Source organism: Bombyx mandarina, chromosome 10, assembly GCF_030267445.1.
Source record: "Bombyx mandarina strain Sakado chromosome 10, ASM3026744v2".
Lineage (NCBI taxonomy): Eukaryota > Metazoa > Arthropoda > Insecta > Lepidoptera > Bombycidae > Bombyx > Bombyx mandarina.
The window spans coordinates 14,571,962-14,598,583 of NC_143217.1; the positions used below are offsets into that span (position 1 = coordinate 14,571,962).

General features: G+C 40.7%; 4 protein-coding genes and 1 long non-coding RNA gene across 9 annotated transcripts in view; 3 read left to right on the forward strand and 2 right to left on the reverse strand.

Moving 5' to 3' along the window:
• mmd (disintegrin and metalloproteinase domain-containing protein mind-meld) overlaps positions 1–26,622 on the forward strand; it is a 937,314-nt gene that overhangs the window by 827,980 nt on the left and 82,712 nt on the right. The window lies entirely within an intron of this gene.
• The window catches only part of sni (SDR family oxidoreductase sniffer), a 241,398-nt gene that overhangs the window by 200,229 nt on the left and 14,547 nt on the right, over positions 1–26,622 (forward strand). The gene's annotated exons all lie outside the window — the stretch shown is intronic.
• On the forward strand, positions 362–14,123 carry LOC114248920 (matrix metalloproteinase-25). Its single transcript, XM_028182357.2, has 9 exons — positions 362–516; positions 2,334–2,486; positions 6,218–6,327; positions 7,437–7,598; positions 8,683–8,963; positions 9,903–10,078; positions 11,181–11,325; positions 12,284–12,544; positions 12,896–14,123. Exons 1-9 carry the CDS (start codon positions 424–426, stop codon positions 13,045–13,047), a joined length of 1,533 nt encoding a protein of 510 aa, XP_028038158.2. The 5' UTR covers positions 362–423; the 3' UTR covers positions 13,048–14,123.
• LOC114251133 (uncharacterized) lies at positions 3,346–6,190 on the reverse strand. Its single transcript, XR_016323716.1, has 3 exons — positions 5,689–6,190; positions 5,023–5,100; positions 3,346–3,578 (listed from the first exon to the last, which is right to left on the reverse strand). It is a non-coding gene; the product is annotated as an uncharacterized LOC114251133 (long non-coding RNA).
• Trxr1 (Thioredoxin reductase 1) overlaps positions 14,112–26,622 on the reverse strand; it is a 29,049-nt gene continuing 16,538 nt past the window's right edge. For all 5 annotated transcript variants that reach the window (XM_089730695.1, XM_028182356.2, XM_028182355.2 and 2 more), the window contains 6 exons: positions 24,659–25,019; positions 21,978–22,206; positions 20,322–20,409; positions 18,558–18,808; positions 17,195–17,386; positions 14,112–16,435 (listed from right to left, as the gene is read on the reverse strand). In XM_089730695.1, the coding sequence (XP_089586821.1) occupies positions 16,306–16,435; positions 17,195–17,386; positions 18,558–18,808; positions 20,322–20,409; positions 21,978–22,206; positions 24,659–25,019 (1,251 nt within the window). In that variant the 3' untranslated portion in view covers positions 14,112–16,305. The remainder of the gene's footprint in view (positions 16,436–17,194; positions 17,387–18,557; positions 18,809–20,321; positions 20,410–21,977; positions 22,207–24,658; positions 25,020–26,622) is intronic.

The window sequence follows — 26,622 nt, forward strand, 5'->3', positions numbered from 1 at the left end:
GGGTGAGCTTGAATTCGCTGAATAGGAGCCTACATAAAAAAAAAATCGTCTAATAAAACACTGTTTACAGCAAAAACGGAATACCTTTAGAAACCCCGAGTGGCTTTATGGTGGTCAATGATTAAATAGAGCACGTATGTTATACAAGAATGCATTGATCACTCAGTTAGCTGCCGCTGAGACTATATCCAAGAATCAGTAGGTACATCGTAATGCACATTAATTTAATAAAAACAAAACACTATCATAACAAATATCACAGTACAACTCATTGTTCTGCACCGCATGATTCAAGAGTTTTTCCCGTAGAAGTTCATTCACCACTCTGTTACGAGAATTGTAACATTATCTGAGTGTCAAAGGTCGTATTAATGCGATACATTCAGATACAAAATATATGACTGTATTCAGTACTCCGACACAATGCTTTCCAGTTACATACTTCAAATTTTGTGCATCAGTTTGGTGCAGTGTCGAACCATTTATTTGGAACTAAACTCCCCTACGCTTGACGAGGTTTGTGAAGAGTGTTAATACAATAATATATGTGATATAACGTGTGACTTTAATAAGTCTTGGAAATAGGTCACTGTTGAAAAATATTGATAAAAAAAAATCTGTGTAGGTTAAGAAGTGTTAGCTTTAAGAATACTTTGTTGTCCACAACAACAATACGGCTTATTGCGCATGTTTAAAACCAGCTTCAAACTATGTTTTTAACTTCTATAATTCATTTCATACTTTTTTCGTTTAATTAAATCTTTCGTGACGTATATCACGAGCTATACGTACTATAACATACGCAATTATAGAAGATCATATTAATTGTTAACGTCGATTTTCTGGTTGATTACGTCACAGACATCATGTGAAACAAGCCTTCGCTTAATATAAGTTTTTAAAACCACTACTATAGCCGATGTGAACGAAAAAAAAAAACCTTTAACACAAGTGCAAAGAATATTCTTTTTTTAATCAGTGCATAACTTCTATAAATTAAAATCTCGTACTCTAACAATTTAGGACATAACCAGCCGCTTCTAAATATTTTTCCCGTACCTAATCGTTAGTAGCCTAAGAGGCGATTCCAGCCACGCGCCGACGGGTAGATGAGCTCACGGGCTCAACCTGAGAGAATTTGCTAACACTAGCCCTAGTAAAAGCTGTTTTTTTTTTTTTTTTTTCTATGCTGATAGCCTTGAGAGGCTATTTCAGCTTCGCCCTAACGTTAGTAGGTGAGCTCGCGGGGCTCAACCGGAGAGTTACTAACACTGACCCTAGCAAGAGCAGTGCTTCGCAGAATCTACCACCGGATCGGAAACGCGACCCACTGAGAAGATCCGGCGAGAAACTCAGTGGGCTGTGTCTATGGGTTAGTTCGCTGGTCGAGCCCTTCGTCGCAAGCGACGGGTTCGACGAGGACGGTGACCGGTGCTTGTGGTGCCTAAAAGCACCGTTAATGGATCAGGAGGATCCGTAATGACATGCTTTGGGCGACGTCGACGGTTTACCATTCGGTCTACTGGGTCGGGTATGTAATTTCCAGCGGCTACGATGAGAGGGTTCTCATGTCGTGCCGCCTTCTCAAAGTGGCGCAGCGATGCCGACTGTAGATACTTACTAAGAGAGTCGAGCTCCAGGTCATCGTGGAGATCCACATTCCTAAGGAACCATGGTGCTCCGACGGCTATCCTGCAGAATCGTGATTGAATAACCTGAAGGGATTTCAAGTGGGTGCGGGCTGAGTGAGCGAACACTACGCTTGCATACGTCATGACGGGGCGTATACAAGTTTTGTAGAGAGTTACCTTATTGCGGAGGGACAGTTTGCTTCGACTACAAAGCATTGGATAGAGTCGTCCTAGAATAAACGCGGCGCGGTCGCGTACCGTTTTTATATGGGGACGGAATGTCATCCCTCTGTCGAGGGTGACGCCTAGATATTTGACCTTCGAGACCCACGGTATGGGCTGGCCAAAGAGAGTGATGGGACTAACGGCGGAGGTGTTTGCGCGCCTACTACGGAGTGGGATGCTCGAAGTGATGTTCGGAGGGCGACCCCTTTTGAAGAGCACCGCTGCGCTTTTCGTGGGGTTGATGTCTATTCGCCACTTCCGGAACCACTGTCCCATGGTGGCTACTGCGATCTGGAAGAAAGCTGTGCTTCGCAGAATCTACTACTGGATCGGAATAGCCACCCGCTGAGAAGATCCGGCGAGAAACTCAGTGGGTTATCTCGCTTCCCAACAGGAGTGTTCTCCTAAAAATTAGAACTAATTAATCTACATACATAAAAAATGTAGAATCTCAAATTTTAATATTTTATTCTTCAGGTTAATTTTTTGCTACAATATGGATACTTATCGAAAGATTTGGCCGGAGTTGGCTACACTTACACGTCACAATCTATTTCCGAAGCGGTCAAGAAAATGCAGGCCTTCGCAGGGCTACCACAAACGGGAGTACTGGATGAACCAACTAAACAGGTTAGATAGATCTTTCCTTGTAGATATTAACAGCGAAATATTTCAACTGGCGAATCGTAAAGCTTGTTTCAAGTCATTATATATCACTTCATATGATATCAATCAGGATTTCTAACAAAAGTTAAAATTATGATTTGCGTAAATACCGGTGGTAGTACGTTTTATGAGTCCGCGCGGGTATACCACCATCCCGCCTATTTCTGACGTGAAGCAGTAATGCGTTTCGGTTTGAAGGGTGAGGCAGCCGTTATAACTATCTATACTGAGACCTTAAAACTTATATCTCAAGGTGGGTGGTGCATTTAGGTTGTAGATGTCTATGGGTTCCAGTAACCACTTAACACCAGGTGGGCTTCGTCCACTATCTAAGCAATAAAAAATAGAAAATAAATCATACAAATAGTTCCATGGAAACCGATGTTTTAGCAATACATTTATTTCCACTCTAATCTCTATTGTAAAAAATACCTAATTGACGAAAATTCAAAGCATTCTCATTAACACGTTCGCTGCGGCAAGTAAAATCTTAAACCTTTGTCTGGTGCGGCGGCGGGCCAAATTGTTCCCCCAATGATTTTTCCGCCAGTGCGTGGTAGGTCTTTTTCGACACGTCAGCACAAGGTTCGATTAAATTGCTATAACTTTGCGAAAACATAATGTAGGTGAACAGTTTTTGGACTGTTGGAAAAACCTTGAACCCAACTTCTTTAGATTTGATTCGCCCCGGGATCTGCCGAACAGAAAATGAGAAATAAACCAGGGAAAGTGGCGGGTCGATATCGACCAGAACCGCACTAGAAAGTATTTTTAGTAGTGATGGGAAAGACAAAAATAAGGGGATATCGAAAATAAAACAGAATTAAAGTAAAGAAATAAAAATTGTTTATTTAATTATTTATTAATGGCTGTCTTTAAAACATTTCGCACAAAGATTTTGCTTGCACATTCTGCAGTATGTTTTAATTTTTTTTACTTTCCTTTTCACCTCGAAACTCTTCATGGTTTCCCGCAGTTTTTCATAGCACCCTACACAATTTCGCCGTTTACCGCTCATCTCAAGGATATGATCGGCCGTAGGTGTTACTTGATTTCCTGAAATGATTTTTTAAATTCTGTGATTCATTTACCTTATGAATTTGACTACAGGGCTCTCTGTGTATTAAATAGATTCTCAAATAAAATGAAAAAGTTAACATAGGTCTTGAAATAGTCAAATCTCATCACCATGCGTTGTCAAAGTGCACACTTTGATTGGTAAAATTAAACACAACATGCTACAAGATTTTTTTTTTTTTTTTTGTCAGGAGGAAATCGCCGGACTTCCGCCCTCCACTGGGGATGGAGGGCGGGGCATGTCAGAGTCGAACTGGCTAAAACCTCCTGTCGCTCAACAACCAACGTCCAAACCTCGCATGAGACAGAACTCATGAAGAGGCAGAGGGGGGAAAGTGAAGCGTTTAGTGCGGAGCACATCTCTCCCATCACCCTCCCCCTCGGGACGCCGGACCGGCGGTCGTTGGCGCCACGACCACCAGCCCTCTCGGTCGGCAGGCTATCCGAAGCCCGCCTAGATGGCGCCGGTTAGAGTGAGCTATCCTACGGAATACCCCGCTGGACCAGAACCAGCGTGAGTCGAGGATAGCCGGCCTTCCATCACCCGGATGCTCTTGCGTAAAACGCGTGCAGAGCAGCTTGCACGTCGTCTTCTTAGGCCCCCCTCGCCGGTCCCCAGACCGACATGTGAGGGGGACCCGAAACACTTAGAGGGCCAGGGCTTGGGCGAGATCCGCCTCCCTGGCCCTCGCTCGATGGCGGCGGGATTGTGCGTCTCTCACGCGCCCCGCCGCCTCCTTCTGCGAGATGGTGCACTCGCAGAAGTCGAGCATCGCCTTCCACGACTCGTCGTCGCCGAGCATCGATGCCACGACACTCGGCAACGACAAGTCGTTTCCTGTTTTTGCGACGAGGACACGGCGCCACCCCTCCCATGCGGGGCAGGCAACGAGCGTGCGCTCCGCCGTGTCCAAGTCGCAACCACAATGGTGGCACTCTGCCGTCGGCTCGGCTCCGATCCGGTGCAGGAACTCACCGAAGCAACCATGCCCAGTGAGCACCTGCGTGAGCCGGAAAGTGAGGCGTCCTCTGTCACGATTCACCCAATCCACAAGGACCGGGCGAATCCCCTCGACAGTCCTACGACCGGCCGAAGGATCAGCCAGCCGTCTGGACCATGACTCCAGCAATGCTACAAGATAAGGTGATACAACTTTGTTTTCTGCAATTTTCAGACCACTCTATTTGTTAAGCTTGTGAAAACAAAATATGTATATATAATACAGGGCCTTATATAGTAGACTTGAAGCGTTATTTTCATGTTAAATGCAGCCTTCTGACCCGAAACAACAACTCATGTATTATTGAGTAAGTAAACAGAGTGTCATAACATACCTTAATACAAGGAGTAGTGCAATAAACGCCATACATTGCTCGCAGAAAAATAAACAGAGTCAAACCAAAGCTACCTACCAAGACCTACCGGTATTAGTTTCATTTAAAGACGAGACTGGTTTGAGAATATGAAATTTTCTTCCAGTGGGGCTACTGTAAATATGCTCTGTTGACAAAAAAAAAGTTTATTGTAATTTACTGCCATATCTATTGTGACTTACTCAGCGAGAGTACCTAAACTTACACATGATTCGATGCCAGCGCACGGCAACCCACTGAATTCCTCCGCTTCTATTTTGATAATTGTTTTTTATTGAATAGGGTAGGTATACTTTGAGTAGATTAAAGTCACAAAAAAGAAGTTTTTATTATGTAAGTATACCTAAACAATTTTGAGTCGGCCCCAAACAATCTATTTTATTAATTTCGTAAAGCGTGATGCGTGCCGGGTTAGGTATACCTACGTGTAGGTATGGTTAGATTTACTTGTATTAGTTTAAGAACTTAGTTATTAAGGTTAAATAAAAATAGTTCATTATTTTTGGCTTTTCAATATTCTTAAAAGCCATTTTATTGGCTAAAAATAACAAAAATAACTTGAGGTGATTATGCATGCAAATACGCGATATCTAGTGATAACGTGAAAGTATTCTTTAAAAACTTAATTTATAAATAATCGACCGTACATTTTCTAATATAATTGTAATAATATATTATACTGTAATAGTATGTTTAAATAGCAAACAAAACTCACCACTTGTGCTTGTTTTTTTTTTTCTTGAAGGAAAATATCTCCTGACTGCTGTCACTATCACTATCTGCACCGCAAATTAATTTATTTTCCAAAATATTTATCTTTCTTTTGTTGCCTGACATCATGCCTTTAATTTTAAGGAATAAAAAAAACGTGACGTATGTCAGTTCCGATAACTTGCCCAACACTAACTGGCGAGGCGGGCGCTCTGTGCGGTATCGGGCCGCCAACAGCCTGTTGGGACGGCGGGCCACAATAGGCCTCCTCCCGCACCGAGTTGATATTTTTTACCGTCAGTGCGTGATAGGCCTGCCGGGATGTTTTTATATAGAACACCTATACTTTTGACCACAATCTCAAATATATATTTGTCTTTGTCGTACCTTTACAAACACCTGAGATAATCGTTCCGCACCAGCGAGAGGGACATAGTTTTCTTCGTCCGCACCAGGTGAAATTCCGCGGCAGGCTGATTTGGGCCTGTTCCGCAGTGAACGTGTTAAAGAACAACAATAATTTCATTTTTCAGTTATTCAAAAGAAAAAGATGCGGTTTGAAAGATATAGATGAAGACTCGCACGCAAGAAATCGCAGATACATTATACAAGAAGGATGGAATAAACGCGAGGTCACTTACAGGTGTGCACTTAAATTTATAATTCCTTTATATGCGACAGCGAACTTAGGGGCAATAAAATTGAAATGGCGGAACCGTCGAGACCTCGAAAAAATACTCTTTAAGATTTGTCATCAATTTTGAAAATATTTCAATTTGTATCATTAGGAAGGCTTAAAAATTAATTGGTATTTTTTTATTTATTTATAGATATTATAAATACTAAAATAAGATAAATTGTGTGTACATTTGTGGCTATTGTATTAATAGAGTTGCCAAAAACAAGAATAATAAAATAAACGTGATTGGAATTAATAAGATCAGATTTGAACGAATCAAATATTTAATTAAAAGCCTTTTGATTCTACGAGTATTTAATTTTTTTTAAAGAAAAGTGTCTTATCTGTACTCATAAAATTGGAATTCAAATATATTAGGTTCATAAAATCATCAAAAAAATTCTAGCCGTTTTTGCCTCATTTGTGTTTTATAAAGCCTAATTTTTGGCTTTGAGTATTCGATTTCCATCATGTTCTTGATCCAATTCGTGCATTGAATTTGATTGAATTATTAAGTTCGTCTTCAATAATGTGTAGAATAACCGTAGCAAATGGGCAACAGCAGCTTCATTGAATTGACAAGCAACAATGCTAGCAATCTTTTTCACAACAGAAAAACTAGCAGCGGTTAGATTGTTTGGAGCGATTTTCTAATTCCCACACACAGTGATCGCTCCAAAACTTCCATGTACGGTAGTTTTGTATTTCTACTTACTAATAAATATGCCGAGGACCGAGTTTATAGGTTTAAGGCAAAGAGAGAGAGAGAAAGAGAACAGTTTTTGTCGTATAGTTCTGCGCAGAACGCTTTCGGTGCGTAGGTACGGCAGGATAATATAAAAATACCAATATGTCTAGAAATTTTGCTCCATACATCTTGAAAATGTAACTTGATATTTTTAATAGCCCATCATCAAAAACGATTTTTTTTAACCTACAACTAAGCGTACTTAAGAACAACATCCTCTGTTTCATCTCTAATCTTAACAATTTTTTACTGCGGAGCACCTATCTGTCTAATCTAGATTGCTAAAAACTGTAACATAAGTATGTTTTTTCAAATTTAAATCCAGACTCCTGAATGGTTCAAGTACAATGAGCAAGGATCGCATAGAAAGGCTTCTAGAGAATGGTTTGGAGGTTTGGGCGCCCCACGGGAACCTCCACTTCACGAAACTAGATGAAGGCAAAGCGGACATACAAGTTTATTTCGCTTCCGGCAACCATGGAGACGGGTACGCTGTAACTATTTTGGTTAATTAGAATTGGGCGCTTTAATAATTAACAATTAACAGCATGTCGGGTCATTTGTGAACAAAAACAGTAAATTATAATATATAGTGGAAAACGTAAATTTTCAAAACACTATTATATTGTCAACTTCTCATAATTTTGGCTTCCATTTATTTATTGCTTTGAGGCAGGAAAGAGCTCACAGTAGTTTATTTGGTTTGAATTAATAATCGGAGCTCGTGAATTCTGCCTCACCCTAAAACATGAGGTCTAAGTCTAAATTGTAGGAACAATATAACGATTAAGTCTATTTTAATAGCTAGTTTGTGTGAGCTTATTGAGCTATTCGATCCAGACAAAGGTACAAGTATAAGCGCATCCAAAACGACTAAGCATGAACATGGAAAATTATCTATACTAGAGGTCCCGCAGTAGTCGAAATTTGACTATAATTAATTGGAATTGTATAAGTTTGTACACTATTATGATTGTATTTTATTTCTCAAATTTCGCCAAGGCTACACTATAAAAAAATATTAATAAAGACAAACAATATTTAATCTATTCTCAATTTGACCACAGACGTCAAGAACAAAAGTTTGACAATAAATAGTATGCATGCGTGTGTGCGTCAAATACAATATCTATATATTAATACGTACGCGGGACCTCTAGTAATATGTAATTTAACAAAACGAAATAACGTTTTTTTTTTTCATTTACATTTCCGTTTATCGGATCGCTTTCCGTACCGTAAATTACATCTAGGTATACTAATATATAAATCTACAGTGGTTTTTACGGATGTTCCATTGTAAATACTGAACCGGGCATCCGAATGACTTGAAACTTGCTATCCATGTTAAAAATACATGTACTTAATGGATAGGCTAATATTTATATGAGTGTTGGACTCCCTACACCAGTTTCGGGGGCGTTAATGATGAGAATCTTTGTGGCTGTGAGAAATAAAATGTTAATTTTAAATGTCCAGCGAAGCGGCCGGGTACAGCTAGTCCTGTATAAAACGCGTAATCTGCTCGGCAACTAACATAGGTATGAAGTCAACACTAGCGATGATTCCAGGTTCCCCTTCGATGGCCCCGGTCGAGTAGTCGCCCACGCGTTCCCACCGCCACTCGGCGATATACATTTTGATGATGACGAGACCTGGGGAGTTCAGTCTGATATATCTGAAGACGGAGAAGAAGACATCACGGACTTCTTCGCGGTGGCCGTCCACGAGATCGGACACTCTCTGGGCATGTCACATTCTAACGTCAAATCTTCTGTTATGTATCCATATTATCAGCTGCCCGTTGACAAGCTACACGTGGACGACATATTGGGCATGCAAGAGTTGTACTGTGAGTTTATGGTTTGGAAATTAAATTTCACCTAATGTGGCTAAGCGCCGGTTTCTTGGAAGTACTGGACTTCTTACTATGATCCTCGTTTTATTTTCCTTCATGGCTCTCTTGCTAATTTCTTTGTTATGTGCTAAATGGTCTAGTACCATACCTAGCCTAGTATTTCTGCCGCGAAGAAATTATGTATTTCGACATTCGCTACAACGACCAGGCTTCTCGGTGACTAGCCAGCATAACTGATGTCCGCGGACAGTGGTCGAATAAATCAATAGATTTCCGGACTTACTGGCACTGTCTTGAAACAGCAGTGTAAATTTTCATGCTAGAATAGACGGGATCTGTTACGCAACTCTAGCAGAGTAAAGCTTTGAATTTCTTCTTTTTTTATTTGCGCACGAAACTAGTTGGTCGCGCCTTAGGTATGTGAGCGGTGGGACAAAGAGGCGGGGGCGCTTGCTATCATTATTGATATGAGATTTGACACTGTGATAGACGAAATGATTATAAACTTACAAGATAATTCTGAATCAAGTTCAGAGACTTCAGAATCAAGTCGTTCAGAGGATACGTCAGAGTAATTTCATATAAGTATATACCAATTAAGTAATTTGATATATCATTAAAATATGTCAGAATAATTTTATATACGTAATTTGTTTTTGGTTTATTTTACTATTAATTATAATATAATTTAGATAAGTACAATATAAATTTCTACAAGTTCAATTGTATTTTATTTATTTATTATTTCATTTATTCATTTTTTATTTAGTCATCACTGTCTAATCCTATGTGCGTTACGAGCAATAGGCAACCCGCCCCCTCACCCCTGTCGCCAGCTAAGGCGCGGCCAACTAGTTCCGCGTGCATTAAAGTATGTAACGTTTATTATAAAATATTTTTTTTATTAGTTTAAGTTCCCGTTTGATTTGACAGTAAACGTAAAAGGTTCTGAAGAATCAGAGGGCACCGAGCGCACGGTAGGGTCGTCGCAGGCGCCCAGGTTCACGAAGACGGACAGCGAGGAGTTCGATGACGCGCCCGACCTATGCATGACCAACTACGACACCTTGCAAGTCATACACGGCAAGATATACGTGTTCGAAGAAGAGGTACTTAGCTGATACTTAGAGGTAGAGATAGAGGTACTTAGAGGTTGTAATAGTTTTAGTGTTATGAGCTTCTTCGGACACATCATGCGGTCCCCAGACATGAATTAGAGAAGCTCATAATTGCGGGTCGCATAGAGGGCAAGCGCGTCGTGGGCAGAACACCAGCCAGATGGTCGGATCTAGTAAGAGAAGCACTTGGTGGTAGATTGTACCATGCGGTCCATGCCACCCATGATCGAATACAGTGGAAGAACGTAAGATGTGGTCGCGATCCTCAGTAGTGAGCGAACGATATAGAAGAAGAATAGTTTTAAAGCAAGTGCATGCGGCAGAGATGCGAATGTTGAGATGGATGTGTGGAGTGACAAGAATTGACAAGATAAAGAATGAGTATATGAAAGGAAATGTGAAAGTAGCCCCGGTATGGACATGTGATTCGTAGAGAGAAGATGCATGTGAGTAGGAGATGTATAGAAATGGTAATGCAAGGTAGTAGGGGAAGAGGTCGACCGAAGAAGACATGGATGGAGTGTGTGAATGACGATATGAGAGATATGAGTGTTGAGATGACGGCTGATAGAAGAGAAAAATTAGCTGTGTCGACCCCACCTAGTGGGATAAGGTAGAGAAAAAGAAAATAATATTTTTAAAGCAACTAGCGACAGATGTCCTGCATGAAGATAATAATACAATCTAGAGTCTAATTACACCAACTGTAATTCTAAATCATCTAGGAACCCACTCAAACACAAAAGTGTACACATAGATTTGTTTTTTTATGATTGAAGGATTATTGGTGGCCCGGAGGCCTTTCTAGTTTCACCATGACAGTTGGGCGAGCAAAGGCTCAGCCGGGAGGTGTGAGATTTGCTAACAGCTGCCCGAGCGCCTCCGAAGGAGGCCTAACAACTCAAGAGCAACTGCTTCGCGAATGAGAACACATAGAGTGACTTGTAGCCTAATACGGATTCGAACATCAACACAGTCGTATTGTTTGATACGAAAGCACTGAGCGTCTTATCCTTTAGGCTACGCAGTCTTCACAAACTGCTTGTTACATTTCCACATAAAATTTTATGTGTTCACATCTCATCTGTTCCAGTGGGTCACAGTTCTTCGTGATAGAAACGTCAGAGAGCCCGGGTACCCGAAGAGATTCCATGAGCTTTTCATTGGTCTCCCGTCCAGCATTAAAGTTATACGGACCATCTATGAGAAACACGATCGGAACGTTGTCGTCTTTTCAGGTACCTACATAACAAATCGAACAAATAAATTATTATTTATTAAAAAAATATTAAGAAAAAAAGCACTCACTTGAAGTATTCAGAAAGGCATTAAAGGAGCACTATCTATCGATTTAGTATTACTTATATGTACATATTTACTTTATGTATTTCATTATATATGTACGTGTATGTATATGTTTATGTTATTTATGTGTGTAATTGTGTATGTATACTCGTATACCTATGTTTTTGAAGTGAAAACTTCTTTAGAATCGTTGTGATTTCAAACCGGATGCAACGGAAAAAACGACAGGTAAGAGACACAAATACAAAAATGTGTAGGATGAAGCCAGCAAAGAATGAGACAGAAATATACATACTATTTAATACAGCGCCATCTGTGAGATTTTTTAATACTAACGTGTGTATGAAAGCTCTTGTAGTGAATTTTAATTTAGGATTATACGTGAAATTTAAATATCAATTCACAGAGGGCGCTACCTTACAATTATTTACTAATGACAAAATTTTACATATACTTAAGACGTTTAGGATAATTGTATTTTAATTTTCGAAGGTTTCACTTCTACCACGTATGAATTGCACACATTTTGTTTTTATTTTATTATTATTACTATTATTGTTAGTGTATTGTATCAATAAGTAAATTGATTAGATTCTAATCTTCTACCCACTTATGTAAAGCTCACCCTCTTTAAGAACGGTTAGCTGGTAGATAACTCAATTGTTGAGTGAAGCTCGCCATTTTATAACTTTTTGCAATTATTGTATTGTATTAACTGTGTGTACAATAAAGAATAAAGAGACAAATTCAATTAGGCGCCATTGTCACTAACTAAACGGAAAAGTGTATTCTGAACCACGTAATGTTTGTTATACCTTCTTTGTCAACCTTTCCAACGTGCCTCATGACATACAACCGTCCACCAATTCATTAAAGTAAAATTAATTTCAGAAAACAAATACTGGGAGTTCAGTCCGTCATTCCGTCTGATGAGGCGTGGCTCTCTCACGGATTACTCCATCCCGGACAACGTTACAGAGTTGACTACAGTGTTCATATCCAATTACAACAATAGGACATATCTGATCGAGGAGGAAAGGTATTGGCGGTACGACGAACTAACCAGTACGATGGATGAAGATTACCCAAAGGATATGTCAACATGGCGGGACGTACCGTACCCTGTCGATGCTGCTATTGTTTGGAAAGAAGGTAACAATATATTTTTCAGAGAAATTTTACCAGTGAAATACTTTGACTGATCTCCGGACCTCTTGTGAGTCCACATGGGTAGCTACCACCACCCTGCCTATTTCTGCCGTGACGCAGTAATGCGTTTCGGTTTGAAAGGCGAGTAGCCGTTGTAACTATGCTGAGACCTTAGAACTCATATCTCAAGGTGGGTGGCGGCATTTACGTTGTAGATGTCTATGGGCTCCAGTAACCACTGAACACCAGGTGATCTGTAAGCTAGTTCAGCCATCGATGCAATAAAAAAAAGTCTACAACTACCTATTCGGATTTCAGGCATAATTGATTATAATCAAAAGTATTACGTTTCAGACACATTCTTCTTCCAAGGTCCTCGTTTCTGGCGCTTCGATAACAACCTCGTCCGAGCACACGAGTACTACCCGCTCCCGACCGCACAGATATGGTTCGACTGCGAATCCAACTTCGAAATGACCTACTACACCATCAACGACGGACCATAAGCTGTAGACACTTGGCGCATTGACGAGCGGTCCACGGACTCGTAGGCGTGCCAATACCCGCCTTGATAACCCGCACTACAGTACAACACGATCCGTCTTGGTTGAAGTTATACATATCTTAATATCAATGTCATCAGACGTAACCACACGACACCAAGTCACAATTTGTATTTTTTCTAACTTCCAAAGTTCTATTCTTCAAACTGGTAATCATAGCTGCTTCGCAACAGTAATAGGCAACATGGTGGTGCATACCCGTGCGAGCTCGCAATACGTTCTCCGTCAGAAAAATAATAATGCATATGCTACCGGTGCTAGGACCTCTTGTGAGTCCGCACGATCCGGAGATCCTCCACTTCGATAAAGCTACACGACACGAGAACCCTCTCATCGTGGCCGCCGGTAATTACATTCCCGATCCTGCGGAAACAATGGAAAGCAGTCGACGTCGCCCAAAACATGTCATCTCGGATCCTCCCGATCCACTAACGGTGCTTCTAGGTACCTCAAGCACCGGTCACCGTTCTGGTCGAACCCGTCGCTTGCGACGAAGGGCTCGACGAGTAAATTAACCCTCAGACACAGCCCACTGAGTTTCTCGCCGGATCTTCTCAGTGGGTCGCGTTTCCGATCCGGTGGTAGATTCTGCGAAGCACGGCTCTTGCTAGGGTTCGTGTTAGCAACGTCGTCAGGTTTGAGCCCCGTGAGCTTACCTACTAGTTAAGATTACGCTGGAATAGCCTCTCAAGGCTAAGAAAAAAAAAAAGTCCGTGCGGGTAGATACCACCACCCTGCCTATTTCTGCCGTGAATCAGTAATGCGTTTCGGTTTGAAGGGTGAGGCGGCCGTTGTACTATAGACTGAAACCTTAGAATTATTATCTCAAGGTAGGTGACAGCATTTACGTTGTAGACGTCTATGGGCTCCAGTAACTTAACATCAGGTGGACCGTGAGCTTGTTTACACAGCTAAACCAAACAAAACTACAATCGCCACATGCTCAACTCCGCTCCTGAATTTAATGCTAATTAAGTTTAAGTGAATAATATCAATAAATAAACAAATTAAGAATATAATTATCATTTTTATTTATTTCATCAAAGTATACACTTTATTGTTACAAATAATTGGTGCACATCGCGTTTAAAAGTGGACTCTTTTTACTCTACTCTACTTTTACTATTACTTTACTCTTTTTTTACCCTTTTCAAATTTTTCTGGCCAATCTAGGAGCTATGAACATTTTGGACATATATATGAGGACATTTTTATTCGCTCCACCGATCCAAATAACTGGCCACACAATTTAGCAATTCACGAAATGCTGGTAACATTATTAGTCATCCGTGTAAGTATTAGCAACGCCTTATTTTTAAACTAAAATGCATGTATATTCACTTTTAATTAACTTTTTGTGGAATATTTATTGCGTCTTGTTCCATGCGCAAAAAGCCAAAATCGATCCGGCGGTAAATTCTGCGAAAAACACTGCTCTTGCTAGGGCCAGTGTTAGCAAATTCTCTCAGGTTGAACCCGTGAGCTCACCTATGCGTTCGGGTGTAGCTAGAATAGCCTCTTAGGGTATCAGCTAAAAGGTAGGGGAAAAAAAATAGTTTCTAATTCGCGACGGTTCTTTAAAAGCCCAGCATCGGAATCATACGAACTTGATTATCACATGCATATTGATGAGTTGTGTTGGTAATGTTTACGAATACATTGAACGTTGTGGCTGTGTTAGTCACAGCGCTACCACATAAAGCCAGCATTACACTTAAATCATGAATCTCAAATTTTTTTACTTTTAACAGGCAATGAATGTTGATCTGAAAGGCGGGGCAAGGATAGCTACGGTAACTGTATAGAAGGGATTTAGTTTTCACAGATTTTGATACCATAGTACAGTCAGCAAGAAAAGGCATTAAATTTAATTTAAGTTTTTTTATAAGAATCAAAATTACCCGACGGAACGTCTTTTTAAATTCACTTATTTATATGGAACGAGCCGCGACCTACGCGGTAGCAACAGCACAGCTGGCAGTAACAGGCGGGATGGTAGTAACAGGGGGCAGTAACAGGGGTAGCCAAGGTACGTTTAATAAAAAGATGGTGCGTTTAATTATCATAGCTCTTCTAAAACTCTACGACACATTTAGCAATCCAGCGGTTTAACATCTCACTTAGTTTTAAAATTTCGAGATAACAATCTTTGTACTACAACACAATCTTTATAATCTGAACCTAGTTCATTAATTAGAAGCGTCGCCATTAGCAATGTGACTGGATAGACAACAATTATGTACAAACGTCACTACACAAGTCAAGTGGTAATGCACAAGTTAACAGCGACATCTAGTTTACAAAACCAGCACCACATTAAATTATTCAATGTCGGTAACATTCCAAAGCTTACAACAAGAAAATAATTTGATTTGATCAATTTTTGTTCCCAAAATAAAAAAAAAACAGTACAGGGCGTCGCCCGGCTGGGCTGTGCCCTTCTGTTCTTATCCTATTTAATATTTTAACCGAAAACACTTGAACCAACAAACATATCAAAATCATTTGTCGACACAAAAATGGTGATAACGTTGAATAATTAAAAATTTTGTACGAGGTAGCCACAGCGCGCCATTACCGCGGCTGTGTTATTTAATTAGTTTAATGAGTGATCCGATCGATGACACAGCTAAAGTACATTCAACAGTAATACAATTGGTGCGTAAATAACAACATAGTGCAGTCAAACAGTATCCTTACGCGTATGAAGGTGCGTGCCCACGCCGCAAGATGTCGCACTGGCAATTATAATAGTACTACAAAACAATTTTTTTTCATTATTTTTAGATTTTCTGTAGGTAGATAAAACATTTGATCATTATATAAATAAAAACAATATTTCTGTATTTTTTTGGATCTTCTGTGACGATAATGCGCTGTGGCAAAATCTCTTAATTATTTTACTAATCACATAACCATTAATACTTGTTTACATTTTTCAAATAATGTTTTAGTTCAGTTCGTCGACTGCCCAAACGTTCTTGTTCGGAATTTGTCTTGAAAATGTGGATGGCGCGATTCACGACTTTTACAGGTTGTGAAAATTATGATAAAGCTTTTAGTAGAGATGCCATCCATACTTGTTGAACAGTTCTGAAGAAAGAAATAGGGCGTACTTTGTTAATCACTTATTTATTCTGTGCCCTTAACTTGATATAATTATGGTTCAGTAGGGGGTGGGTGCGGGGGTGCGGGGGGTGTCTAGCTGCAACACGACGCGGGGTTGGGGTCCTTGCCGGAGCGCTTGGTGATGTTGAGTCTGGTGAACTCCTCGGCCACCGTGGGGTGGATGCCCACCGTGTTCATCAGTTGCTCCATAGTTATGCCGCATCTGAACATAAATTGATTACCATGTTTTATTGTATTTTTTTCGTACCTATGCTGATAGCCTTGAGAGGCTATTTCAGTTTCACCCTAACGTGTGTAGGTGAGCCCACGGGGCTCAAACCGGAGTGACGCTAAAACTGGCCCTAGGAAGAGCAGTGCTTCGCAGAATCTACCACCGGATCGAAAACGCGACCCACTGAGAAGATCCGGCGAGAAACTCAGTGGGCTGTGTCGGTGGGTTAATTTACTCGTCGAGCGACGGGTTCGACAAGGACGGTGACCGGTGCTTGAGGTACTTAAAAGCAACGTTAATGGATCGGGAGGATCCGTAATGACGTGTTTAAGGCGACGTCCACTGTTTACCATTCGGTCACCAAGGTTGTTACTGGAATAGTACGGCAGGTTTATTTTTTGTTTTTATTGCATAGATGAGTGAACGAGCTCACAGCCCACCTGGTGTTAAGTGGTTATCGGAGCTCATATACATCTACAAAGTAAATGCCGTCACCCACTTGGAGACGTGAGTTCTAAGGTGTCAGTATAGTTATAACGGCTACCCCGCCCTTCAAACCGAAACGCATTACTGCTTCACGGCAGAAATAGGCAAGGTGGTGGTACCTACCCGCGCGGACTCACAAAAGGTCCTATCACCAGTAAACGCACTTAGCACGTGCTAGCTACGCGTTATAAAACAATGTGTACTTGCTTGCAAATACGGATTTACTGGGTTGATATGCTATGAGTTTGCTGTGGGTATACTAACTTGACGGCAGCTGCGAAGCCCTGTATGACCTCGCCGGCGACCGGCCCCACAAAGTGGAGCCCGAGGATGCGCTGCGGTGCCTCCCGGAGCGCCACGGCCTTCAGGTAGCAGTTTCGGATGTTCCGCTGCGGTATGAAGAACTCCGTCGGTTTGTAGAACGCGTGGTACACCTCCACCTTGTCGGCGCCGTGCCTGCAACGGACGCACGAGGTGTTACGCACCCTTGCATTCGAGCGGACCCCTCCCCCGCAGTCCCCCTTAACACCCCCCCCCCTCCTTCGCGATCCCCCGGCGGGAGGGACCCGCGCAGTGCCACTTATCTACCTATTTTTGCCGCGTATGAATAATGTGGTCTAATTTAAAGGGCAATATAACCCTTGTTATTAGAGCCACGACATTCGTGCAGTGGCTGATGTCTATGGACCTCGGTAGCGGGCGCGGGCCACCGCCCAGACACTCACAGATAAGAACCGTATCTTGATACACGACGCAGACGGATAATTGATAAAAACTTGAAATATTTTAGACGTCTCATTTAAAAACGTCCCTTAATCTATTTATTTACTTAACGATATCTACTCGTTTTAATGAAAACTTATCTGTATTATCAAATAAATTCTTGAAACAATACCGGTTATCTCTGGAAAATATTTAATCTTTTAATGTCATAATTTTTTTTAAACCTAACTTGATTGGGTTCTATTCATCGGGTATTAGCTACTGCGTGTTGCACCAGAACTACAGGGCCGGCAGTACCGGCTCATGTGGGTTCACGACGCGCCCCCCGCCCCCGCCCCACCCAGCTGTTAGGGCTGGACACTACCACCTCCCCATTATCGCTATCAACGATCACGACCGTCTCACTGTCGGGGAGCGTCTTGGTCTGCGAAGGGACTTTAGTTTCTTTAAGTTTTTGCACACAATCTTCCATGAGGACTGGTTCAATGACCTTCCTTCCGCATGTCATTCAATTTTTTTAAAGGGATTTTATGACCTGATATCTAAAACCTTTAAGTCATGTCTTATTTTAATTTATATTCTTATTTTTATGAAAAATGATAATATGGAGTGAAATGAAATGAAGTGAAAATGATTAATTTAATAATGTCTTAATGAAATGAAATGAAATTAAATGAGATGAGATGAAATATAATTTCAGTAAAATGGTGGCCATTTACTAAGATTTTTTCAGTGGACTTTTTGAAGGATCCCGAGAAGTTACGTTCAGCGGCTTTGTTTCATTTTCCCACATTTGTGCACTTTCACAGATACTAAACAGTTAATAAACCACCGTTATTATACAATTTCACTCCTCGCGTTCCCGCCAAAAAGTTGTCATTGTATTTAAGGAGGTCGGCCTCACCTGGCCAGTGCGGTCTCCTCGCTCAGCCCGACGCAGCCGTACTCTAACGGCGTGAACACGGTGGTGGCCACGTTGTCGTAGTCCATGGGCTGCGTGGCCCCGGCGAACATCCGGCGCGCCAGCAGCCGGCCCGCGTGGATGGCCACGGGGGTCAGCTCAGGCTTCCCCTCCAACACGTCGCCCACCGCATATATGTTAGAGACGTTGGTCTGTTCGGTTTCAGCTATGATCTTCCCGCTGTTTGATACACACTGAAAACGAATAATACTTTTTTATATTTTACTAGCTGACCCGGCAGACTTCCTAGTGCCTAAATCGATAAATAAAAGACTTAAACTTTTGTATAAAATAAACTTAAAACAAACAAAAGGAATCCGTCCGACGGGGGATACATCAAAGGAAAAACAAAATTGTTATTTTTATTTAATTCCGAGCATTTTTATATTTGTTTACCTTTTAAACCTTCTCTGGACTTCCAAATCGGTTCAGCCGTTCTCGAGTTTCAGCGAGACTAACGAACAGCTGATTCATTTTTATATATATAGATTTCATAGATGGGTGGACGAGCTCACAGCCTACCTGGTGTTAAGTGATTACCGGAGCCCATAGACATCTACGACGTAAATCCGCCACCCACCTTGAGATATAAGTTCTAAGGTCTCAGTATTGTTACAATAACGGCTGCCCCACCCTTCAAACCAAACTTTAACTAATATGCTTTCTTGGGCATCATATTCCGTGACTGAGTAAAATCTAACTTGATGTATTTATAGTATGGAGCCCATGGACACTATCATCAACTTAAGTTCTCTCGGTAAGAACTCTCAGCATCTTTAATATACAATAAATTTTTATGACTTCTTTTATATCTTTCTTTTATATCTTTGAATAATCGCCTTAAATTTACAGGATGTCAAGACTTCAAAGCGCCCGTGGGTGTTGACAATGTCAGGGCCAGAGCAAAAATGGGTAATATTAGGGGTGGGTAGGGTCTTGTGGCCCTCGTGGAAGCTATCACCATTCCTATCTACGGCGAAGCAATCATGCAGTCGATTTTAATGGATCATCGAACAGCCATTTCAGAATTGTTACAACAAATTAAATTGCAACTTCGACCTCATGTGTCACGGCTGGTGGCGTCTTGCACGTTCTGAGGTCTACGGGCATCAATAACCACTTAGCAGCGGGCGAACGGCGAGTTCCTTCACCTAATTAATACAACTAGTGGTCCCGCAGTAGTCGAAATTCGACTATAATTAATTGAAATTATAATAATATGTTTGTACACTATTATGATTCTATTTTGAAAGACTTATTATACTTCTATAATATAATCACAAATTTCGCCAAGACTACACTATAGAAAATATTAATAAAGACAAACAATATTTCTCAATTTGACAACAGACGTCAAGAACAAAAGTTTGACAATAAATAAATAGTATGCATGCGTGTGTGCGTCAAATACACTGTAGTGTGTGTAATGTTTTTTTTTTTTAATTGATTTAATGTATTTTTTATACATAATGTTAAAAAATATTAACATTCTGCACTTCTTCTAAATCCGCGCAATTTTCGTAAAAAGGGATACAAAGTTTTTGCTTCACGTATTAATATATATATATAGATAAATACAACTATGTACACTCAATCAAAATCCTTTACAAATCCCTTATCTACTAATCGTTTTAAAGTCAACTACGTAAACATTCAGCTAGTCATTGTGTAATTCCGTTCGAACGACAGTCTTAGTGGTGGACTCACCGTCACTCCTGCCGCTTCGAGGTTGAGGGTTTTGGTGAGGGCGTACCGGCCGGTCGCCATCAGCACCGTGTCGAACACACCCTCGCCCCTGGACACGGTGGAAACAAAACCAGACACATAAACATCATTAAATAAATACACTCCAATTTCAGCATCCCCGAGCTGGTATATTCGCCTGTGCTATCCTATCCTTCAGCCCACAGACGTCCGTTGCTGGACACAGGTCTCCTCAAAGTCTCGCCACAACTGCAAACCTTTTATTTATTTATTGCTTAGATGGGTAAACAGAGCCCACCTGGTGTTAAGTTGTTACTGAAACCCATAGACATCTACAATAAATGTGCCATCCACTTTGAGATAAAGTTTTAAGGTCTCAAGTTTTTTTTTTTTTTTTTTTTTTTTATTGCTTAGATGGGTGGACGAGCTCACAGCCCACCTGATGTTAAGTGGTTACTGGAGCCCATAGACATCTACAACGTAGACGCGCCACCCACCTTGTGAGATACAAGTTCTAAAGTCTCAGTATAGTTACAACGGCTGCCCCACCCTTCAAACCGAAACGCATTACTGCTTCACGGCAGAAATAAGCAGGGCGGTGGTACCTATCCGCGCGGACTCACAAGAGGTCCTACCACCAGTAATTACGCAAATTATTATTTTGCGGGTTTGATTTTTATTACACGATGTTATTCCTTCACCGTGGAAGTCAATCGTGAACATTTGTTGAGTACATATTTCATTAGAAAAATTGGTACCCGCCTGCGGGATTCGAACACCGGTGCATCGCTTCAACACGAATGCACCGGACGTCTTATCCTTTAGGCCACGACGACTTTTTTTTTTTTTTTATTGCTTAGATGGGTGGACGAGCTCACAGCCCACCTGATGTTAAGTGGTTACTGGAGCCCATAGACATCTACAACGTAGACGCGCCACCCACCTTGTGAGATACAAGTTCTAAAGTCTCAGTATAGTTACAACGGCTACCCCACCCTTCAAACCGAAACGCATTACTGCTTCACGGCAGAAATAGGCGGGGTGGTGGTACCTACCCGTGTAAATCCTGCAGACCTTGAGAGTCAAAGACGATGGGTCAATTTAAATTGGATTAACTGTCGCATTCATCACACGCATGACTCTCTATCAGTTGTAATGAAACGGTAAACCTGTTTATGTAAACTCACACAGTACCACCAGTAAATACATAAATTAATACAATCGGCAGGTTTAAATTTCATAACACGGCGTTATCTTTTCATCGTGGAAGTCGTCCGTAAACACGTTTCAAACAATGAGTACTTGGGGTCTTTTTTTTTTATTGCCCTTTTAGGCAGATGAGCATACGGCCAACCTGATGGTGTGTGGTTACCGTCGCCCATGGACTCCAGTAATGCCAGCAGCAGAGCCAAGCCACTGCCTACCGCAAGGTCTAGACCGGACAGGGTGTCCTTTAAGCCATGGATCCATGGAGGTTCCAGAGATGTTAAAAATAACAGTGCTCCAATGTCGTGATGTAGAGTTCAGCTTAGAACCGGACGGTATAGGAGAACAGAGACCTAAGGAAACGCAGGATGCACAATCACAGCGGTAGTGAGTATTCGGGGTGTATCCTACGTCGATTTAGCGACGCTAACAAAAACACGGTGGCAAACTTACCGCTCTTGGGTCTCCGTGTTCTGCCAGCGCGCCTTCAACTGACCGGTCTCCAACTTCTCCACGGACAGCGGCACGCACTTGTGGTGAAATACGACTCCCTTCTGTTCCATCTCGCTGGTTACTGCTTGGGCCATCTGCTGGTCGAAGCCACGGAGTGGTACCGATCGGACCAGCACGGTGGCCGGATAGCCCAGGGAGTTCAAGAAGCCGGCGCATTCCAAGCCGATGTCTGTTGTGGGTGGTTAAGGATTCGCGCAGTTTTGTGGTTTTTAAAGTGAAACTTTTATTATCATCGTCTCAAACTTTTTCGTCTGTGTTGCATGTCGCGTGACGGTCGGCCGCGGAGTAGGCGCTCGTCAGAGCAGCCAAGGCCAATATGGCGGCGCCTATAGTTCGCAGCAGCTGACCGTGTAGTGTATAGACTATTACTCATTTGTGCCAGTGCTCCACGCTATTTTGTTTGTTTTTGTCAGTGTTTAATGTAAATGTTGATTGTCAGAGTTAAATGTCTATAATGTGAAAAAAAGTTTCACTTTTACCGTGGTTTCATAACCACACAATCCTTTTTTTTGGACAAGAAAGGACAAAATATAACGCAATTTTTATAATAAATGGACCTTAGTCATATCTGACCACATTATAAATTGTAAACTGAATTCAAATACGAGGAGATTATGGGCTTATTCTCTAGGGTGGTTTTAATACAGATGAATATTTGCAATTATCGATAAAGGGAAGATCTCTCTTTACTGGTGGTAGAACCTCTTGTAAGTCCACACGGGTAAGTACCACCGCCCTGCCTATTTTGCCGTGAAGCAGTAATGCGGTTCGGTTTGAAGGGTGGATCAGCCGTTGTAACTATACTGAGACCTTAGAACTTATATCTCAAGGTGGGTATCGCATTTACGTTATAGATGTCTATGGGCTAATGAAAATAAAAATTAAGATCTTCTACCAGTAGATAGAGAGACAGAATTGTACGTATGCAACCTGCCATCATTAAATTATGTTCTACGTTAAGTATACGTGACAACAAATCAGTACATAAAATATAACAGTTGTAAAAATGAAGAGATAAAAAATATACATTAGTTTTAATGGCACAGGCATTTTTTTTCGATTGCAAACGATAAAAATATCGTTCCGCCATCGGTATTGAAATTAATAACCAAAGCACTTGGATGCCATCACAGCCAAACCGTTTGGCTGCAGTAAACGATTGGAAGCACTCGTCCGAATACATGACTACACCGACAGAATGTTCTAGAACACAAGCTACGACTTCACCACCGATATATTCAAATTATTGTGCACGAATCGATATCACTAAAGATACTTGGAAAGTTACCCTTTCAGATGAAAATTTTGGGTTTTGCGATAGTTCTATAATATTTTCAAAAACAATTTAAAGTTATTTGTTTTCCTCTTTTAATCAATGTTCATGATTTAACTCAGCACATAAATATACATAAAGGTATATAAGCATACACTATGTACATTAATGCACATGCTTCCTCGTACAGGCACGTTTTAAAAATTTATTATATATTGCAATTTATATTTCTCCTTCATCGAATTTCAATCGGCTGCACGATAAGCAAGTACACCTACAACACAACATGGTACAATGATAAGATAATGCAGTATGTGTATACGCGACCATGCTTGCCATGCTTTTTTTCCTATCTAAGCTGGTAGCCTTGAGAGGCTATGCCAGCGTAACCATAGGAGAGCTTATGGGGATCTAACTTGAGGACGTTGCTAACACTAACCCTAACAAAAGCAGTGCTTCGCAGAATCTACCACCAGATCGGAAACGCGACTCGATGAAACATCCAGCGAAAAACTCAGTGGGCTGTATCTGTGGGTTAATTTACTCGTCGAGCCCTTTGTCGCAAGCGACGGGTTTGACGAGAACGATAACCGGTGCTTGAGGTACCTAAAAGCACCGTTAGTGGATCAGGAGGAGCCGACATGTTTTGATTAGAGCGACGTCGAGTGTTTGTCATTCGATCAGCAGGATCGGGAATGTAGTCACCGGCGGCCCATGTACGTATGCTAGGCTGTGTCTTATGACAGAGCCCATACTAAGCTGTGGGTGGTAAGGTGACCGAGGGATTCGGTAGAGAATGAGCAGCAACATAATCTCCACACTGGAGAGCTGTGATCGTCAAAATGCAAAGCGTGACAATTGTAGAGGCGATTTAACGTCATTTGTCAGCCAGCCTTTTAAATATTAGACGTGCCCTACGGCGTCGCCCGTGTATGCAATTTTTATACAAAGAATTAATATTATTACACTTTTTGTTGAAAGAGTTACACGTGTCATTCTCCTTTTCATAAACTATCGGACCTATTATATAGCTACGCTAGTTTATTTATAATCTGATAAGTTGAGTTCTATATATTTTATTTTATATTAATTAAAAACTGAAAATATAAAAATCAATGGAATGAAGAGGGATTTTTTTATCGAAGAATCGTAGCAAGGGCATTAAGGTCAAATAAAAAAAAAGGATTTGAGATTTGTCACTAATACGATAATGAAATTTTTCATAACGGTAACCGGACTAAAGTTAGTGAAACCTAGTTTGAAACAATCTGTCACGTATGTATATACCGATCGTGTTTAAGAAAGCGCGGTAAAAGCACGCGTATTTTCCTCACAATAAAAAGGATACATCCAGCTCCGACGACCAGGGTCTTCCCGGGAGGATGACCTAAGCTGAAGATATCGTCACTGCTGATGCAGTACTCGACCGCCCCAGGTATGTCCGGGTAATGCGGTCTACCGCCTACGGCGATCACAATATTCTTAGCTGTGATCTCCTTCTTCGATCCATTCTTCAAGGTCGCTATCAGCGTGTGGGCGTCCTTAAACTCACCCAAACCGTTAACGTAATCTATTTTCTTCTCCCTCAAGTCAACTCTGGTCACCCAGTTCACAGATTTTATGTGATTCTGTACAGCCTCAGTTAGCGCTGGCCAGTTTATCTTGATCGCGTCCAGTGAGGGCACCTCCCAACCGTATGCAACCGCTTCCTGTAATTATATAAAAAAATACATTTCCATTCTGAACCTTAAACCTAACGAGTCAGAGTACACGTTAGGTTTAAGGTTCATTTTTGGACTAACCCTATAATAAGTCCCCGTATGGTTTCCATATTATGAGCCATCCTATCAAGGACTACTTAAATTTCATAGTACGTAGTTCATAAGTCGTAGTAGTGGAAGCTTATTCAAACTTTTATGCTTTGTGATTTTTATTATGTTATTTTTATTTTTTTTAAAGAACAAAGTAGGTACCTACCTCAGATATAAAAGCAAAAAAAAAAAAAAAACATATCCAGTAGTTTTTGTGTGATGCGCCGCACAACGACAGACCACAAATATTTTATTTATAAAAAAGGTGAAGATTGTATTACAGATAATAAGTTTTTAAATATTGAATGTATTTAATTTTGTATGAACAGAATAAGACGTTTTCAGAGAATACTCATTACAGGCACACTTCAATTTGCTTCACTCGAACTAATTACCGACATAAACATAAACTAGAGAAAAAAAATATATATTATATATCGCAGAAATTTTCCCTCGTAAGTATTTTTTAAGTAGGAAATCAACATTTCTTCAGATTTAATATTTGAATAGAAACTTCTGGAGAATACAGCGTGAACGTCGCCATCAATCATTTCAAAACGAATTTTTACAATTACTTTACGGGAGAAACGAACATAATGATGGCATAGACCCGCAATTCAAGCTTGTCAGGAAAATTTCGTTAACACGATTGAGGCATCTGTCATATATTTTCTATTCTATGATAGCTACAGCACCAATCGATATCACAGGGCGTCTCGATAAAGCCGATCTCTTTACACCACCCTACATCTCAATTAATTCTGACACAGCAAAAACCCAGTAAGAATCATAATTGCTACTTTCCAGAGTTAAAAATTAAATTTATCATAATTATCAGGCCAGCTGTACCATGGCGGCCATCTTGTCCGACAGAGCTAGAAATCTATTGGATGAAACTTAAAAATTCTAGTTCAAGGTTAAATTCAAGTATCGATTTGTACAATTACATTTTAATAACATTCACCGTTACGTACAAACCACGACAGAGCAATGAATTATGGATGCCTAGGTCGATCGGGCTAACCTTGGCGACCGTGAGAGAGAGCACAACTCGCCAAAACTACAGTCTTCAATAATTATGCTAAATTCTAACTTTATTATTAGTACTATATTAATACTGATATTTTATTTGGCCGCCGAGTGGTCTCTAAGAACTTTCTAGATTTACAACGTTTTAAATATCACATCGGAAATGATTTATAGAATCGTGCAATAAAACAACGTATTACGAAAACATATAAAGTCAATGCACGTAATGGTAAAGTTTAATATTAAAATAAGATTAAAACTCGCAATCACGTTGCTCTGACTAAGGATCTACGATAAGAAATATCGGCATCATCTGTGTGCTTAGTGCGAGTTTTTTAACGTTATCGATAGCGTAAAAGTTATGTCAAATTTGTATGCGGTTGGAACAGCGCCCCTATCGGGAAACGTAGGCAAACGTTGTGGACTACTTTTGTCTTGGAAAAAACTTTTTTTTTTTATTTTATTTTTATTG

What these genes read in the sequence shown, in the direction of transcription:
- LOC114248920 (XM_028182357.2), top strand. Translation starts at nt 424, where the DNA reads ATGCTTTCCAGTTACATACTTCAAATTTTGTGCATCAGTTTGGTGCAG. An exon ending in GGGCATGCAAGAGTTGTACT is followed by an intron (nt 8,964 to 9,902) that starts GTGAGTTTATGG and finishes TTGATTTGACAG; the next exon opens with TAAACGTAAAAGGTTCTGAA. An exon ending in TATACGTGTTCGAAGAAGAG is followed by an intron (nt 10,079 to 11,180) that starts GTACTTAGCTGA and finishes CATCTGTTCCAG; the next exon opens with TGGGTCACAGTTCTTCGTGA.